This window comes from Carcharodon carcharias, chromosome 23, assembly GCF_017639515.1.
Source record: "Carcharodon carcharias isolate sCarCar2 chromosome 23, sCarCar2.pri, whole genome shotgun sequence".
Taxonomy (NCBI): domain Eukaryota; kingdom Metazoa; phylum Chordata; class Chondrichthyes; order Lamniformes; family Lamnidae; genus Carcharodon; species Carcharodon carcharias.
In genome coordinates, this window is record NC_054489.1 from 14,657,377 (window position 1) to 14,676,611 (window position 19,235).

General features: G+C 44.2%; 1 protein-coding gene across 2 annotated transcripts; it reads right to left on the reverse strand.

Annotated features, from left to right (window-relative positions):
* Positions 1 to 1,063: 1,063 nt before the first annotated feature.
* On the reverse strand, positions 1,064 to 18,467 carry LOC121268926 (nuclear receptor subfamily 1 group D member 1-like). Of its 2 annotated transcripts, none has more exons than XM_041173194.1 (8): positions 18,031 to 18,467; positions 11,304 to 11,582; positions 9,744 to 9,832; positions 8,383 to 8,527; positions 7,323 to 7,981; positions 5,663 to 5,848; positions 4,141 to 4,351; positions 1,064 to 2,524 (listed from the first exon to the last, which is right to left on the reverse strand). In XM_041173194.1, the coding sequence occupies exons 1-8, from the start codon at positions 18,047 to 18,049 to the stop codon at positions 2,328 to 2,330; spliced, it is 1,785 nt and encodes a 594-aa protein (XP_041029128.1). In that variant the 5' UTR covers positions 18,050 to 18,467; the 3' UTR covers positions 1,064 to 2,327. The 2 variants fall into 2 exon arrangements, with proteins under 2 accessions (XP_041029128.1, XP_041029127.1); XM_041173193.1 differs by lacking the exon at positions 18,031 to 18,467 and adding an exon at positions 12,532 to 12,673.
* Positions 18,468 to 19,235: the final 768 nt, after the last annotated feature.

The following is a 19,235-nucleotide window of genomic DNA, read 5'->3' on the forward strand; positions in this document are numbered from 1 at the left end:
GGGCGTCGCCATTTTACGTGGGTTGACCAATTAAGGCCCGCCCAGCGTGACGCGCACCCGGAAGCGCTGAGCGCTCCCTGTGTAGGCCGGGGGTGGGGTTGCCCGAGTCGGGGCCTGCGCTCTTTTGCACATGCGCACAAAATGATGCAGAAATCTCCCTGAGGCACAGAGCTGCCTCAGGGATATTTGTTTTGAACCCAAAAGAAATTATTAAAGGAAAAAAAAAATTTTTAAGACATGTCCCCTCGTGTGAAACTGTCACATGAGCGGGGACATGTCTATTAATTTTATTAAAAGTTTTTACAAGACTTTAACAACCTTCATGCGACCTCATCCCGCCCGTGGATGAGGTTTCATGAGAAATGCGAAGGCCGCCTGGACTCTTCGCCTGCCACCCCCCCCTCAACCTTAAGGTTGGACGGGCAGCTCAGTTAATTCTTTCAGTGGTAGTTAACTGGCCTTAATGGGCCTTTGACAGTTCGGCGGGCGCGCAGCTGACTCGGACGTGCACCCGCCGAACTGAAAATCTGAACGACGCGCGGTGAAGTCAGGACGCACGCCACCCGCTCGCTGAGCCAAAGATTCTGCCCCATGAATCGATTGTCATAAAAAACCCATCTGGTTCACTAATGCCCTTTAGGGAAGGAAACCTGCCACCCTTACCTAGTCTGGCCTTCTTGTGACTCCAGACCCACAGCAATGTGGTTGACTCTTAAATGCCTTCTGAAAAAGCCTAGCAAACCACTCGGTTAGCTCACACCACTATCTTCTCAAAGGCAATTTGGGATGGGCATAAATGCTGGCCAAGCCAGTGAGGCCCAAGTCCTGTGAACAAATGAATAATAAGAAAAAATCTCTTCCATCTTGTTGCTGCCCTGCACTATGCCCATTGACCTTTCGCCTAGGTTACCCACTTAGAACAAATACAGAGGTGAAGGGATCCCAAATTCCCCTCAGAAATTCTACAGTCCTCACAAGCGACTCAAGCTCACAGTAACATGAACAGCAGTTGCGAAAGCCTCTCACAGATATTACTGTCAAATGACACGGAGATTCATTTTGTTATTTAACTCAGTGCATTCGTTATTTTATTTTTAGAAATTGTTAATGAATTCATCTGGATTCACATACACATCAATTATTGAACTATATTGAGACAGATGCAGTAAATTTATTTATTGAGAGCAGGTTCTGCCCTGCAACGGCCACACAGGTTTATTGTTGTTGTTTTAAATTTGAAACATTTCAGCTTTCATGCACCTCCTCCCCTAAAGGTGCTGAGAGATAATTCCATGGGCACCAGAAGCCCCTTCAGTGTTTCACTCTAAGTGTCCTTTCTCTGTCAGTAGAGAACATCCCACTCCCACCTCCCAAGCCCAGGATACTGAAGCCAGTTGTAATCGTCTCTGCCACTGCACCAACTGACTCAGGAGACCAGGGATGGGGTGGAGTCTGGGGTCTTCTTGTCTTGTTAGCTCACGGGGTGGGGGGAGGGGTGGGGGGTTTTAGACAGCTGATCTGTTGAATCTTCAGTAGAGATCTTAAATATGTAAACCACAAACATGCAGCAACTTCCTCACAAACAAATCCTGTCGTTTGAACACAAGCTTCAAGAGACATGGTGACTCGAGTCTGATCATCTCATTGTTTCCTGTGAAATGTCTGGAGCAGTTTGAGACTTCAGGAAGAGTCAGAAGATGAAATGTTATTTCTGTTTAACAAATAAAAATGTAGCTGGTGAGATGGGCTTCAGCTGCTTTCCTCTGGTGCTGAAGCTAAATATGGCTGCAAGTCACTCTTGGTCTTTTGCCTTCTACCTTGGTCAGGCTGAAGCTTCAAGAATGGTGTCACTCTGGTTAGACTGGTAACACGATGCTCATGTTCAATGAGAGTACAATGCTGGGATTTGCTGTGGATTCTGACACTGAAATGCAGACTGGTAATTAATCAAGGAGGGCATGGGGGAGAGGCAACAGATCAGAGGGTATTGCAGATCATTGCCTGCTCACTGTTCAGGGTGCACAGATCTTCGATTGCATTTTATACATTACTCCAAATCAGCAAGCAGATAACCTCACAGCTAGTTCTACCATCAAGCTCAGGTATGCAGACATATCCTAGGTCCCAAAGGACATTTTAAATATATTGATTTGTAGAACATTCCTTATAAGAATATATTACACTCCCTTGACAGCTGAAATATACACGTATTTACAAGATGCTCTGCAACGTGTCACCCGAACGTTTATCGAAATATAAATTAAAAAAAAATGCTTTAAAAATGTAACGGAGATAAGTCTGACGTGGCTATGGTTTGACGGGAAACCTCAGGGGTCTATCCGGAAGGCCAGCAGCTTTTCCGAGTGCATGTTGTTCAAAGTGCGGAGGTCTGGCAGTTTCAAGAGCAGTTTGGTGAAGCGAGAGGCCTCGTTGGGATAATTCTTCATTATCAGCGCTCTGAGGACCCGGATTAGTGTCTCTTGGAGCTGCTCTACTGAGTTGATGTTCTCGATTCCGGAACGATCTGAAAGCAGAAGGAGAATCGGGGGATGGTAAAGTCGAAGCAAACAGCATTTTAAAGCCGTCGGTTTGAAAAACGATTGGTGAACGGGTGAGTTCACTCTGCACCCCCCAAACTGACGGAAAACTCTCTTTTTCTAAAAAAAAACAGTCTCCTTCCCCTCCCGAGACTGGGTGAGGAAGTGGAACCGAGCAATTCAATCCTGTCCTCACCAGAGAACTGACGGTTATTCAGAAAAATAACACAATGGCCGGAATTTTCCAGCCCCCGCTGTTTGGGTGGGGGGTTGGGGGGGTTCCCTCCGCAGTGAGGCCGGCGAGCCATTGAAACCTCCGTTCACGTCAGCGGGACCAGAAGATTCCGCCCGCCAGTGTGAGCCGCTGGAAAATTCTGGCCACCGAGACGAATTTTCAAGTTCCGCCAGTATTCCGACACCACTCCCGGCACTGGCCAGATTCATCAGGGCAGAGAGATGGCAGCATCAATTCAGGTGGCTGAGGAGAGGGTTGAGATTTTCATGGGGTTGCAGAGACTCACACGCAACCCAGAGCAGACCTGGCCTGGGGGGGGGGCGGTGGGAGTGCGAGGCTGGTACCCGGCGGGGAGTCAATCATGGTCACCTCACAGACCCATGGAAGGGTGAATGGTTCAGAGAGGGTCTCCGCCATTGCCAAAAAAAGTGCCCCTGGCCTGGTGGAGGTGGGGGGGTGGGGTAGTAGGCAGGAAGGAATCGGGCAATGCAGGGGGAAGCCTTCACCCTCCTGGCATGGCAGGGCCAGAAGTTCAAGGGGCAAGGTTGCCATGGACAACTGGGCTGCCAGCTGACTTCAAGGCAGGCAGCCAGGCCTCTGGCGTTGCTGAGGTACTATTCACATCAGGGGCTCCGCAACCTCTCACTCTGCAGGGCGAGTATTCAAACCACAGCCACAGCAATGGCTGCTGAATTGAGTTTAAATTAGGCCTGCACTCTAGTTGACCCACTTCCACTCCCATCTCCGCAGCCATTAACTAACCACCAAACCCAGCTCCATATCAATTAACTGGTTGCCCCTGTGAAACTGGGGCTTCATTTTTGCTTCCCCACCCCCACCTCGTTGGGGTGGGTGCTGAGGGAGAGTGGGAGGAGGGGTTCGGGAGAATGCATCCCAATAAATTCTGGTAATTAGTCAATATACTGTGTGTTAGGACCAGCTGACAGGAACATGGGGCTGCTGATCTTCGCGGCAAAGTGAGCAAGTTATGGAGTGTTAAACCTGCTAACAACAGTCATGTTTTCTACATTTTACGGGTTCAGCTGTACACCAGACATCAGGGAATTTTCCCATCAAGTTGTTGTTCCCAGACATGCTGGCAAAGTTACTGCTGGCACGGAACTAGGTGGCAAAACATCAGTACAGGGCTTGTCTGCAGGCCCAAGGGGGTTAAGCACACCCACGCTGTACAATATTTGACATTTAGTCTGTATAGGTCTCAGCTGGGGCACCAAGGGAGCCATTATAATTGACTTCAGGGCCCATGCTGCAAGTGGCACAAAATCAGCCAAGATTCACGATTGGCTACTTTCGTCCTTGGGACGAGAACCTCAACCCGCCGCTCGTGTGCCTGGCCCCAATCCTTACCTGCAGACACAAGTACAACAGCGGTGAACAGACCCAGCTCTTCCTCACTGAGGTGCAAGGAGCTCAGTTTCTCACTGAAGTCAAACATGGAGTTGAGCAGGTCTCCCATCCTCATGCCCCGCAGCTCTTCAATGGAGTACGTGGTGCCACTGATAAAAGTGACGGTCTGCTCCTTCATGTTGAACAGCGATGCAAACCTCACCATCAGGACCTGCCAAACAAACAGGTCAAAGTGGTCATACATAAATGCTTTTCGGAAGTGGGGTTTTCCTGCAGGAGATGTGCACTGCAAATATACAAATACACACTGCTCTTGGTGAAAAAACACAAACTGTCTTCCCGATGATTCAGCATGTCAGCAAGTTATTTTGTGTATGAGAAATTGCGCCTGACTCTTTTACATCAAAATGTGTTCTTAGTTAACATTTATTTTGTTCCTTGCTTTAACTATTTTGTCATCAATCTCTTATGTCTCAACATCCATTGTTTCCCATTGTTGAGTGTGGGTAGGAGGCAACACCCAGGTTTTCACTTGCTCCTTTACCCTCCTTCCCCATGGGAATCTTCCTTGGCTGCTTCCTGGAAACTCACCAAGTGAGGACTGGTGGTCAGGGTCCTGTGCCCTGCAGCCTGTGTATTAACACAAGAGATGGGAGCAGAAGTAGACCATATGGTCCATCGAGCCTGCTCTGCCATTCAATACAATCATGGCTGACCTTGGGCTTCACTCCATTTTGCCACCTGCTCCCCATATCCCTCGATTCCTTGAGACACCAAAAATCTATCTCAGCCTTAAATGTAGTCAATGATGAAGCATCCACATTAGAGAATTCCAAAGATTCACAACTCCGAGTGCAGTAACTTCTGCTCGTCTCAATCCTAAATCTTCTTCTGAGACTGTGCCCCCGTGTTCTAGATTCCCCAACTTGTAGCAACAATCTCTCAGTGTCTACCCTATCAAGCCCCTTCGGAACCTTGCATGTTTCAATAACCTCACCTCTCACTCTTCTAAACTCCAGAGAACATAGGCCCAACTTAATAAGCTGGGGCACCAGGCCACACATGGACTGAGTTGTCATAGCAACACTTCTTTGTAGCAGTTACAACGCAGGCCCCAGTGACATCCAATTCAGCACCCAAGCCCTGGCAGTACAGTATACCAACATCTCATTGACACTGTGCAAGCCCGATACAAGGATAGGCAATTCAGAATAGAGATTCAGAATGATTCCGAACCCACAGCGGTTTGGACGGTCATTCTACCCAAAAGAACAGATTAAATTAAAATTCCAACTCAAATGCTGAATGGACTCAAAAACTGACCCTGCTAAATTTCTGCTATTCAATTTACTCCACCCGAGAGTACAGACACTTAATCATGTAATAGGTTGAGTAAGTTAATTAATTTTTGTTATCCCAGGTTTATAAATGAACTTTTGCTCCGGTTTTGGAATTAACCTAACTTCTGGTATTGAACTTTTCACAATTATGAATTGCATTTGCCTTTAATCCCGTGACTTACCTCAAAAGTTCCAGCTTTCAGCAGAATGACCTGGTCGTGCTGGGACAGGTCCTTGAAACCTGGAATAAGTTTTGCAAACTCGACTACTTCTTTGACAGCCGGTGTGAAACTCAAGGAAAAATCCTCCCAGATCTGTTGTACTGATCGATTGCCTTCTACATGTGGCCGTATGTTCATTGGGCAGGCCTGCAGAGAGAGAGGGAGAAACAAACGTGACATTTAATTAATCTCTTTCTTTTTCGATCACATGGGCTCATTTCTTTGAATGCTCGCTCAACCTATGATGGCCAGACATTGACCAACAAACAGCAACACTGCTGTCTAGCTAAGAGAAGTTTACAACAAAGTGAGCAGGACCGTGAGCGTTGTGTTTCTCAGTGCTGGGATACTCTTCCTCCAAGCTGTTTGCCTATTAGTTGGCTAGTTGACAGCACAAAGCTACTGGGAGTATTGGTCACCAATGGGGATCTGCTTGGAGCGTTCAGAAAAGTGAAGCAAGCCCTGTGAGTGCTCTACCACTGATCTGATGCAGACACCCTCCAGGGGCAAGTTAGTTCATTCAAGAATGATTAGTAAAATGGAGGTTGTTCTCTGTAGCACCCCTTGCAGTTCCTGCAAGGATTCTTCTTTCACTAGATAGCATAGAGAAAGAGCACATTCCAGAAGATTTAAATAACAGAGGAATGACATTCAAACATCCTTGCAATTTACTTTACCTTTTAATGTCAATGTTTATATTATTATGCTAAAATCTCTTATTTAAAAGCTCCTTTTTTCTCCCAAACCACCTTTTTGCTTCAGAAAATCGATATGCTACCTGACAAGTGTTCATCAGAATTTAAGAGGGCAATTGCTGAGACATACTGTATCCAATCATTTGTAACAAAAGCACCGAGTTACCATTTATAAAGACTTTGTATTTTCCTTACTGGGCCGATAAGAATAAAGTGAAACTGTGTGAATAAGCTAAAAATTATATTAAAATAATTATAGAATAAATTGAAATTATTTTACAGGAAATAATTTAAAGAGGGGGTGATTGCAGAGGAAGAAATAAGATGTAATATCAAAACAAGGCTTCACAAAATGGATGTGAAGTCCTCTCCTGACAACATCAGGCTCCTTCGTAAACTCATTATACAGTATAAACATAATTGTTTAGGTTTTTTTTAAGCAGAATAGGATTTCAGTCCTTTAAGAGGGTCTATACTGTAGGAAAGATAACTGAAGGAGACAATATCAAATGGTTCATTAGAAAAATAGATGCATTTTGATGAAGGATTAATGGATATGGCGCAAATGTAAATCGGGAAGTAGATAACATCAATCTATGAAAGAAGGGTGGGCTTGTGGGATTATTTATTTTTGAAACTCCATAAGAACTTTCAAGACCAGCTTTATAGAAGTATTCCTGTTTATATTATTGTTGTTAAACCAAACATCCCCAAGATTTATGAAGAATGTTTTGTTTTAGTATACATGATGAGGTCTCCATGGAGATCTCAAGTTTGCATTGGATGCAAGTAGTTTGTTTATTAATATTTCATTGACAAACCATTTATTATCTACAAACATATTTAATGGGGCTTCTGCTCAGAGAAATCTGTTCAAATACCCACCATGTTTCACAAAATCACACATAAGTTGGGCAATATCATACCAGAATGACGCTGCTTGTTCCTTTCCATGGGCAGGTCCTCCCATTGTCAGTCTCTATCTCGCCATTGGCACTGTACGAGTTCCTAGTGTGTAATTTGTGTCCATTGGTCTGATTTTGGTAGTGTCCACTGATGTGTCCATTAGTGTGTCCGTTTGAGAAGGAAGGTGGATAACACATGTTCTTCAGTCCACTGTTATTGGTTTTGTGGAAGATGTTGTTCTCCTGATGATAGATGGTGTTCATTCCATTGATGTGGTACCCATTCAGGCAGCAGTTGGCATTGTGGTTCATCAACTCGATGTTGTGTCGGCAGGCTGCAGTCGTTTGCTTTAACTTGTCATGGGCATAGGTAAAGGTCTCTTTGTGTGCCCTGGAAATGGAGTAGATGACTTCTTCCATGGAGGCTTCAGTGCTGGGACAGTATAACTGCTGTGAGCTGTGTTGCTGCTGGGGATGGAGGCTGGGGGAAGATCGCTCCTGCTGTGGTGGTTGAACAGGAGCAGCCAGAGGAGGCTGGTGTTGCCAGTTTTGCTGCTGGGGCTGGATTTCATTCTGTAGCTCTCCATTCAGCTGGTTGTTCACCATATTATTCATGGCACTTTGCATTTCCGCCAACATTCGCTGCTTCTCTCGCTTTGGAATGCGCCCAAAACGCACCGCTATAAGAAAAAGGTAACACGTTACCCTTAATTCAACTTGTTCAAAACACATGGCAGATTTAAGCCATCCCAACACCACACAACACACAGATATTCATCCAGTCTATTAGATGGGACATAAGATAGAATCGAGCGGTGAACTGCACTGCCTGAAAGAAGTCAATAAGAATAATTGCTATCAGCTTTGCTTGAGACCATCATAGGGTATATGTAGGAGCATGTGCTTCTCAACTTGGAGGCAATAAGCGCAGGTAAGCAATTGTAATGGAAAGGCAATCATACTATTAAAAAATTATATTTGCAAATTAAATGTTTGGCTACTCTCGTCAAGGTATTGCTTTCTCACCACTCATCCTTCAGCTCCATTAAATGGGAAACAGGAGGAAGAAAAAAAGACTCACCATCTCTGGACATGCCGACAGCAAGACACTTCTTAAAGCGGCATTGCTGACAACGATTCCTGTTGATTCGCATGATGGTGCAGTTCTCGTTCTTGAGGCACTTCTTGTACTGGATATTCTGCTGAATGCTCCTCCTGAAGAAGCCCTGCAACGAGGAAAAATACTGTGTGAGACAGCATCAACAAAGGTGACACATTTATCTGACTAGGCAACAAATACAGACGCTACTTTTAGTAAGAAACCTTGGTGAAGGGCCAATGCCCAAATTGCAGGACGCCAACAAGGTTTGCAAGAGCAAGGGGGAAGATCCAAGAAGCTCTGGTTAAGTGGCAGCACGCCTGGATTTTAAAGACAATGAAAGCATCACAGCAGTCACTAGACTAGAGGGTCAGACTAATGGTCTTGGGTCATGGGTTCATGTCTCACCACAACAATTGATAGAATCTGAATTCAATTAATAAATCTGGAATGTAAAGCTAGTCTCAGTAATGGTGACCATGACAACCGTCATCAACTGTTGTAAATAGCTACCTGGTTCACTAACACCTACATCCCATGCAAAAAAAAAAACAGGCTATTCACTTGTATCCCGTTCCCCTATCACCTCTATGCTTGCTGACCTACATTGACTCTCGGTCAAACAACGTCTTGATTTTAAAATTCAAATCCTTCCATGATCTCAACCCTCCCTATCTCTGTAACTGCCTAAATCCTCACAACCTTCTGAAATATATGCACTCCTCTAATTCTGGCACCTGAGCATCCCCAGTTTTGATTGCTCTATTACTGGTGACCATGCCTTCAGCTGTCTAGGGCTAGTGTCCTCTAAGACACTCCTAAAAACCTTACCCCTTTGACCAAGCTTTTGGCCATTTTACCTAATAATCCTTATGTGGCTCAGTGTCTAACTTTGTTTTACAATGCTCCTGTGAAGCACCTAGGAATGTTTTATTATGCTAAAGGTGCCATATAAATACAAGTTGTTGCTGTCACGTGAGGAATCATAAAAGAGTGACCAATCCTGTCCTCGCCTCACTTCTCCACGTGAATACTTTTCAGTAGTGTTCTGTGGATCACGAGTAGGAATGGGAACTCTGGCAACTTCACTCTTTCTTTGTCTGAGGGACCATGAAACCAATAGCAATGTCCTGCCCCAGCTGAGGTCAAATTAAAGCTATAAATTTATTTGAATGGCAGAGTAATGTCTCACACAGTACCTTTGCTAACTAAGCCATTAGAAAACATATTGTGTTCATGTGTATCCACAGGCCCGTGTCTGTGCATATGCATGCATTTACATTAGTTGCACGTGTGGATGTATATCGGTATGGTCTTCTCCTGTACAAATGGGTGTAACTTACCTTGCAACCTTCACAGGCATGCACTCCATAGTGGAAACCAGAGGCTACATCCCCACACACTTTACACAGCAGAATCATTCCACTGATTTCTAGATGAAGGGGGACAAATAGAACTGATGAGAGATTTCATCAAAATGTAAACAGCTTATTATATATTCATCTTTAGAGAACTGTCAATTGCCAATGTCTTTAGTATCGGCTTTAAGCAGCGTCAATAAGCGAACATGGGCCTGCAATGAAGATGTGACTTCACTGCCCTGGCACAATATGGAACTTGGCCAGATGGGCCAAGAGTGAGGGGCCAGGTTTGAGTCCTTGGTCTGTGTTGTTAACTGATCTGGTGGACTGGCTGTAGGGTTATTACAATTGGTCACAATGACTCCTAGATTAAGGAAACCAGCATTTTCTTTTCCTGATCGCTACCCAGTGACCTCTACTGGAAAATGCATGAGCAGGACGCAGTTCCCACCCCTCCACGATCAACTGGCTAGCCAAACCTTGCATTCTAGGCTTATATACTTAAGAAAAAAATCTTGGGTAAGGTGCAGAATGAGACCAGCAACATTGGAAGAGTGCCCAGCATAGATCAGCTGGTGAGATGGGAATGTAATTGAGGGTAAGAAAGAGAAGATTTCCCTGGTAAATAATCAGCCATTCTACCTTTCAGCCCAAAAATCACCCTCAGATAATGGAAATGAATTAATATTGATTCAAGAAACGGTCATTAATACTGGCTGCTTCAGCTTCAGTTAACTTAATAACATAATAAGTTATGCATATTAATTTGTCTCTCCTGATAGGGAGATGGGCTTCCAAACTAAATTACTCGCCCTAAAGATGTTTGGAAGATAATTTTCCAAATTGTCAAGAGTTGGAAATCCAACACCATCATCAAGTCTCCCAGCTGACCCTTGGGATCCTGTCTAGAGTGAATCATTCTGGATAGATCCCATTGTGTTAAACAAGGATCAGCACGCTCTATCCCTGCCCTAGGCGTTCCTTTCCACTTGGAAGACACAAGATGGTGGATCTCCAACAAGTCATCTCCTGACCCTGGACATATTTTGGAAATTCTTCTCTGAGACTAGAGAAATTTAGAAATTTTTGCTTTCCAAAGAATATTTTAAAATTCTATTTCAGAAGATGTATTGGGAGAGGCCAAGTGTTCATGATGAAGTAATTCAGCTTTCAGTTCCTCTCCTTGATAAACCTGAGTTTATTTTTAAACAATTTGCATTATAAACCAAACAATAGCTTGCAATTGTACTACACCCTTCATGACAAAAGATTATCTCAGAGCACTTTATCAGACTGAGAAGTGGAGCTCGTGCAGCAGACAGGACAGATAAAAGGGAAACTGAAAGCACAACTCAAGAGGTAGGCTTCTTTTGGAGATAAGGGTTTGGGAGAACTTTAAAAAGCATTTGGGCCTCCAAAATATATTATTCCTTAATTATTGTCTGGTCAAATTAAGGGTTACTTTTTATTGAGGGAAAAGGAGGGGCCATTCCACTCAATTATGCCAAACAGAAGGAAGAAAAAGACACTGGGATTACTTACTGGTGATTCCAGAGCTACTCTTTGTGGTGGAAATGGCGTTTCCATCATCTGTGGAAAGCTTCAGGTTGCTGAAGGGCCCAGTGGTTGGACAATCCTCTCCGGATCCTGATGAGTTACTTCTGTAGTGTTTGCCATCCTGGGAGCCAGAGCTGTTGGGTGACGGTGGTAAAGGGGAACATGACTGGGACACAGACTGGAAACTACTATTGGAGTTATCACTGTACAGCAGTACTGGACTCGAAGAGGTACTGTTTGGTCCAATATAGGTGATCACTCCACCTGTAACAGGGGGATAGGAAGATAAAAATGCAGTAGAGTTCATAGAGTTAAGAACTTTTAAAACACAACAGTACTTCCACGATGGCTCAACTCTAAAAGGTTAGAGAAAAAAAAATCTGCCATATTTCATACGCTGGCCATCAAATGAGGATGGTATCAGGCTCATCTGTGATGCCTCCGCTGACTGAATAGCCTTCTACCACACAGGGTAAAGGCTCACACGAGTTTACACTTAGTGCTCCTGTAGTTTGGTTCACAAGAATCCATATTAACCATGCTTACACTGTTAAAGCTGCCTCCCTTAACACCATTAAAGTATCTTTGCGGGTCTATGAAACTGGCTGTATAAGGGCGGAGAGCCAGCGAACAGATGCTAATGTTCCAGGACCTGAACTTCAGAAGCACTAAAAAACATTAAAGCACCAAATCACAGCCAATGTGGGCAAGAGATCACAAAATTCCCCATGCCTGGGGAACTATACCCCACTGAAGAGTCAACACCCCCAGGGGAAGGGAGAAGAACAAAAGTAGGCCAAAAGAAAATTGGAAATCACAACAGACTTCCATTCATTGAAGAAAGGGCAGGAACGCTGAAACTTGCCCCCAGGAAAAACAGCACAGAACAAGAATTCACCTGAATACTCCATTCAGTGAATGGGAGTGTATTGGCAATCAAATCATCTGTGGTGTCAAGTTTACAGATTTTGTTTTTAAATCAACCCAACGAAAAAGCACCGAACTGAACTATCAGAATGTCCTTGTTACAGTCATCTCTGTCTATACAGCGTCCTGTTATTATTCTGTCTAAACTGAAGAAAAATAAAATCAGTATTGACTCAGATATACTGCAGATACTGGTAATCTGAAAACAAAAACAGGAAAAGCTGCAATTATTTAACAGGTCAAGTAAAATCTGAGAAACAGATTTCAGTAAATTAACGTTTCAGACCTGACTTGTTAGTCCGCAGGTGCTGCCTAGCCTGCCTGGTGTTTTCTGTTGACTGGTGGGGTTTTAGGCACCCTCCCCCCACTCCCCCACGTACCATTGTAGGATTCTGCTGATCTCTGTCATTATTGCAACATTCCAGCATGAATCACAATATTATCACTCAGGAACCCTGTGACTGAGCTGGAGTTTTATTATGCTTGGCAGTGCCAAGGCTTACATGTTTACAGTTTCACCATTGGGACTGCTGCCAACCATTTGAGGCTCATTTGCCTCAAAACAAAAGTGCAGCAAAACACTTTATAGGACACACCATAAAAGAGGGTTTGGCTGCAAACGTGGGTATCTGAGGTTTGTGCAAAGCTCAATGCATCTGCTGCTAAAAATCTCATCCAATGCCTTTGTTACCTCCAAGATCCAATTATTCCAATGACCTCCGACCTTGCACGCTCCCCAAACCTGAACTTATCCAAACTCTGCTGCCTACATTCCAACTCTCACCAAAACCCCTTCATCCATCATACCTGTGCTCTGTGACCTACATTGGTTCCCTGTCTGGCAACGCCTCAATTTTAAAATTTGCATTGTTGCTTTCATATCCGTTAATAGTCTCACCCCCTTACTACATCCATAACCTCCTCCAGCCCTACATTTTTTGATTCTAGCCGCTTGAACAGCCCCGATTTTCAGCATTGACGACTGTGCCGTAAGCTGCCTAAGCCCTTAAACTCTGGAATTCCCTTCCTAAACCACCTCTCAGTAGCTCTTTCCTCCTTTAAGGCACTCCTTAAAACCTACCTCTATGATTAAGCATTTAGTCATCTGACCTAAAATGTGGCTCGCTGCCAAATTTTGTTTTATAACCATTTTACTACATTTATATTGTGCCTTTAATGTAAGTTGTTGCTTTTATAGGGTTGACTGCTCTGTAGGTGATGGTGCAGTGGTAATGTCACTAGTCTAGTAATCCAAAAAGGCCCAGGCAAATGCTCTGGAGGACATGGGTTCAAATCCCACCATAGCAGTTGGTGGAACTTAAATTCAATTAATAAATCTGGGATTGGAAGCTAGTATTGATGACCACAAAACTGTCAATTGTCATAAAAACCTATTTGGAAGGAAACCTGCCATCCTTACCTGGTCTGGCCTACAATGTGACTCCAGGTTGACTCTTAACTGCCCTTTTGAGATGGCCTGGCAAGCCACTCAATTCAAGGGCAAGTTATGGATGAGTGTATGCCCACATCCTGTGAAAGAATCTTAAAAACTATCTTTTCTTTTTACATGGTCATGTGGTGGTCATCAAAAGAGTTCAGTATTCAGGGACCTTAATAGTAAAAAGAAATGCCTCCTACTGTGTTTTGAGGTGAATGGGGAGATTCACACTGGTATGAACAGATTTGTAGCTTCCCAAATGCCAATATCACAGCTGCATCGCACCTTAAAATGGGTTAAAGTGGCTACAGCTTTGAACCAAGAGCCAGGGTAAATAGATCAGACAATTGGCCACCACCCTGAGTAAAACCCCACCCAAACCACCCTGCACCAGTCAAAAAATGGCCTGTGGAAATCACCATTTTACCTTTGACTAAACCCATTCCAGATTAACTGAATTCAAACCTTTGAGTGCCATATTGTCCAGAGAAATGACTTTGGATAATATCAATCCCATTCCTACTGAGTCAGGGCCATAGCACAAAAGTGTGCATTACACTGATGATCAACAGCACTCAAAGGCTATGAGAACAGCTAGTCAGAGCCATAGTCATAGAGTTATGCAGCACAGAAACAGGTCCTTCAGCCCATCGTGTCCATGCCAGCCATCAAGCACCTATCTATTCTAATCCCATTTTCCAGCACTTGGCCCGTAGCCCTGAATGCCATGGCATTTCAAATGCTCATTAAATAGTTCTTAAATGTTGTGAGGGTTCCTGCCTCTACCACCCCCTCAGGCAGTGCATTCCAGATTCCAACCACCCTCTGGGTGAAAAGATTCTTCATGTTTTCAATAACATTAATGTTATCAGGGACAGTGAGGACAGCTCTTCTGCGTCTGCTGCTACAGGTGCTAATCCTGCGCTGAATTATGGTTCCATGGGTGCAAAGAGCCCTCTGCTACCTTGTCCACATAGTCAAGGGTGAGCTAAAATAGGAATGTCAGTCAGCTATTTGACCACAAGGGGCATCACAGTCATGGCCAATCCCATTTTAAATCAATGTCCACCTATCATTCCTGCCAGCGGGAGTCACTGCATACGAATACTTTTCTTCCTCTGAAGTCAACTGCTCCTCAAAAGCACTCCTGCTGTTGCTTTTACACCTTGTGGTAACCTGTATTTCACCCCACGGGGCAATCCATAATGCAGGAACAGGGTGTTAAACAGTGAAACTATTCGATTCCTGACACTGGTATCTCTCCCTCAGTGGCACAAAATCCACCGAAGTTGAATTACAGAAAAGTAAAGGAAAATGTTTACAAATTGGGGGTGGGGAGATGAGGCTGTGGGAAATCAGGGCACCCAATGTATTGTCACACTTCCTAAGGTTTTGGATCGCCTATTAATAATTAAATGTTATGCACCCACCAAACCTGGTGTGTGTGTGTGTGTGTGTGTGTGTGGGTGGGGTGGAGATGTACAAATCAAATCACACCGTCCAGGGCTCAGGTCCACATGTTTGCAGCAAAACTGCTGTCATCCAAATCCAAATTAGCCCCTGTGTTTATTTCACTTCATTTTACCCCAATCGTCAGCCGGCCGGCCGGGCGCGCTGGAAAGGGAGGGGGGGGGGGGTGGAGAAAGCAAAGCAAACATCAAGACACTGCGCTTCCCAACACCCAGCGAACGAAGGTTATTCCTGAGGCGCGGATATTAATAGCATTTGTGGGGGTTGAGTCACGGGCTGATCCACGTGTTGGCCGCAACTCGCGTGTCCCGGCAACGGGACCACCCCCGCCTCCAGAATGCACGTGTTGGGCGAATGGGAGAGGAGGGGAGGGGAGGGGAGGGGAGGGCAAAAGAGCTGGGTCACCTCCCCCTTTGACAGATGTTGCTAAAACAGCGATCACGTGTACTCTTCCAGGAAATGTACGTGGGTGTGATTTCAAACTGGAGAGAGGGAGAGAGTATCTTACACCCCACACCCACCCTCCCCCCCCCCCCCAAACATCTTTAACTCCCCATCAAGACATCCTTCCCAGAGCAGGAACAAAAACATCCTTTTAGTAGCCAGATTAGGGGATGACTGAGTGTGAGCCCAGAGCAGAGTTAAAGCTCCCTCCCTCCCCTTCCCTTCCCTCTCTTGACCTAGATTCTTTTTTCTTTGACTCCGCTGTTGTTTCAGAAACTGCAGCCCGACAGATCGAGTCACCCCCCCCCCCCCCCGCCCCCCACATAAACACACACAACCGCGGGGCGTAGACACACATTCCAACCAGGGGAAGGCTTGAGCCTCAAACGCCGAGCTGGAAATAACACTGGCAAAGCACATTCCCCGCCTCCTGACCTGGATTGTTGCTGCATCAGAGGCTGTCCTCATCACCCGCCCCCCCGCCCCCTCTCCCCACCTCCCACAGCTAAACACGTTCCCTGACAATGCGGTTAACTATCCAGGCGCCGGGCGCCCCTGAATTAGACTCACAAACATGTTCCTTGTTGTGCTTTAAAATACGTGGGCCGAGGTGCAGTGCGGCGCAATAGGACCATATTCCGGAGCTCCTGCCAGGCTCCGTGCAACACCTCCCACCAGCGCAAGTATCTTTTTTTTTTGTTGTGTATTGTAATGAACACAAAACACAAAGTGATTTTTTTTTTAAAAAAAAATTTAAACATTTGAATAATTAAGATTGAAGTTTTTCTTTTTCTCCACTGGAATTTTGCCTTATTCTTAACCCCGCCCCCCCCCACCACCACCACTACCACCAAAAATAAAGGCTTTTAAAGAAATGACAGTGCCTATTTCTTCAACGAAACTGATCCAAAGCCGAAACTGTTCAAAGTGGCGTTAGGTAGCAGATCAGATAACACCTTTTGCACACCTGGTGACAGCAAGCTGAGACTGGGAGGTCAAGGGGGGTGACGCATTGATTCAATGGAGTCTTGCTTGTTTTCGGAGAGTAAGGAAATATGAATATTGTAAAGTATATGAATATATATTTTTTAAAATTATAAAATATTACCTAACCCAATGAGCTTGGTAATTAAATTCCACTTAAGTCTGATTTTTTTTTTCTAGCAACGAGCAAGCTAATTGAAAATTTGATTTCCATGAATGTCCTGAACTAATTTGTTAAGATCTCTGCAAAGCCGTGGAGAAAATAAGTTTTAATTTACTTGCTGTGTTCCGCAAGTTTAAAAGCGTGTTAATTTAATCAAATTCCACAATGTGAACCCCAAATGCAATGGATTACTTTCTTTGACCTTATTTTTTTTTTCAAGGTATTTAATAGTTTAATGAAAATCCATGCCCTGCTCCCTATGTTCAATACTTCTCAATTGCTGCGCTGGCAGGAGTAAATGGATCACAAACCTCGGGGATACACTCAGAGAGCAATGCATCTTTTCAGAGAGTGAAGCGAACAGATCTGTGTCCCCTTCTCTTTAGTTGGACATTACGTCAGTATCTGGTCAGACTTGTGAGATCTCTCACCATTCTATGTATACTTGTGATTGAATGGGCGGGAAGAGGAGGAGCACATACACAAGGTGCACATGGGCTAGGGAGCAACGTCCATGTGAGTTTCTGCAAAATAACTTGCACCTCACTCAGACTGTGACCTACTTTATGGGACTTGGGAAAATCAACAAGGGAAAAACAGGGCTCCCTACAGTCACATCCCAGTAACACTGGCAGCGAGCTGTCACGGTCCTAAAAACACAGCATCAAATACATAGCACAGTTCAAAATAAGGAAGAAACAGGATCAACCGTGGAGGAAAGACACTGCACTACAATAATATCCCAGTAACACTAACACAGAAACGTCAGTCAAAAGAACACAATTTACTCTGCGATGTATAAAATGTGAAGTCTCTATTAATAGCTGATCCCGCCGGCAAAATACAGTGTAGTTATCTCATAAATAAGTATACAGCCAACTGTTTAAGTAGCAGTTGTAATGCGAAAATTTGGAACAGATAATACTGATGTAGGCCAACACAACTCAACGTTTGTACGCAGATATCGAGGAACTGTAACCATAGAGACCACAGTTTAAATTACAGCAAATTGAAGATATTAATTCTCATCTGACCCAGTCATTTACTTATACGCAATCAGGTTATCTTATCGCGTTATACAGCAAGTCCCAGTTTAAAGGCGTGTTATTAAAACACATATATTACAATTGCCTGTGTCAAAATGGTGCTTTGAAAGGCAATTATTTCCAATAGGTTTACCTCAGTGTTACTTCAGTAGCAAGTCAGGCAGGAGTTAAACGTCTTTGACACACACTTTAAAAGTAATGCTTTGTACCTTTTTTTAAAAAGGGTAGATTTTTCCATACCTGTATTGTTGGAATCCATAACTGTCTTCCTTCAAGATTTTTGTTTCCTCCTACTGACAACAAACTATTTCTAACCGGCTTGCGAACTGCTGGACAATTTGCCAGCAGCGATTTGGTTTGTCTATTTGGCTGCTCGATCTTGCGTGTTGGGAAGGAGTTGTTGAGTTGCTGTTTTGAGCCAGGAGTTTCTGCTTGTCAGTGCAGTTTTTTTTTGCACAGTTCCTGCCGAAGGTGCTGAAATCCTGCTATAAGGGACAATCTCGCAGCCCAGAAGCAGTTAAGACAACCTCACTGGTTGGCTGGCCCTGTCAAATCTTCCCCTGACGGGGCAGGAAGAGGCAACCTCTCCCAAGTCGGTCCTCTGCAGAAATGCAATTTTTTTTAAAAAAACTCTGCCCTGCAGCATGGGAAGAGGGTCCCCTCCAACAGGGCAGCCAAGTGCCGGCTTCTACTGCAACAAATGTGCACTGGCACAACAGGAAGAGTTACTAACAGCGAGAGCCACACTGCGGTGAAGCAGGCCGAACAGCAGATGAGACAAGCTCTCTGATTGGTGGCAGTTATTGTTTCCAATACTTTGATTGAAACCCAAAGATCAGGCAGAGTACAGAGTGCTGTGATTGGCTAATCTTTAGCTTTCATCGAATAGTATGCTCGGTATTGCTGGAGTAAAGGTAAATAAGATTTATTTCTAACCTTAATATGCCCAATCTTTGTAACGTAACTGTTTAGTATATTTTAGCATAAATGTAAGCCCACACTACTTTTTTTCTCCTTAATCAAAACAGCACATATACAATGCGAAAAAAAACTTATTTCTTCTGCTGGTTTTACAGAAACAGTACTGTAAGAAAAATTACATGTGGCATATTTTGAGCAGATTCCTACAGGTATGTTTGAACTCTGAGGGAAAATATCCTAGCTTTTTTTTTTGCTTGAGCCTTTCATATTTACTTAAAATTGTTACTCATATTGATGTACCTAAGGCAACATTTGCAGCACAGCTGCTGCGTTGGTACAAAGCCAATGATGCTAAGGAATGGTGTTGTGAATCTGAAGTCACGGCCCCATTTAACTGGGCGAAGCAGATTGATACCTCTGATGAGGAGGAATTCCTTGTTTCAATCACAAGTTAGTGATAGGAGCTAGATGAACTGATGAGTTAAGAACAATACCCAGGAAATGTATTTTCTTACTAAATTACT

What these genes read in the sequence shown, in the direction of transcription:
- LOC121268926 (XM_041173193.1), bottom strand. Translation starts at nt 12,673, where the DNA reads ATGCTGGAATGTTGCAATAATGACAGAGATCAGCAGAATCCTACAATG. An exon ending in TGAAAGCTGGAACTTTTGAG is followed by an intron (nt 4,352 to 5,662) that starts GTAAGTCACGGG and finishes TTTGTTTGGCAG; the next exon opens with GTCCTGATGGTGAGGTTTGC. An exon ending in TGTTGTACTTGTGTCTGCAG is followed by an intron (nt 2,525 to 4,140) that starts GTAAGGATTGGG and finishes TTCTGCTTTCAG; the next exon opens with ATCGTTCCGGAATCGAGAAC.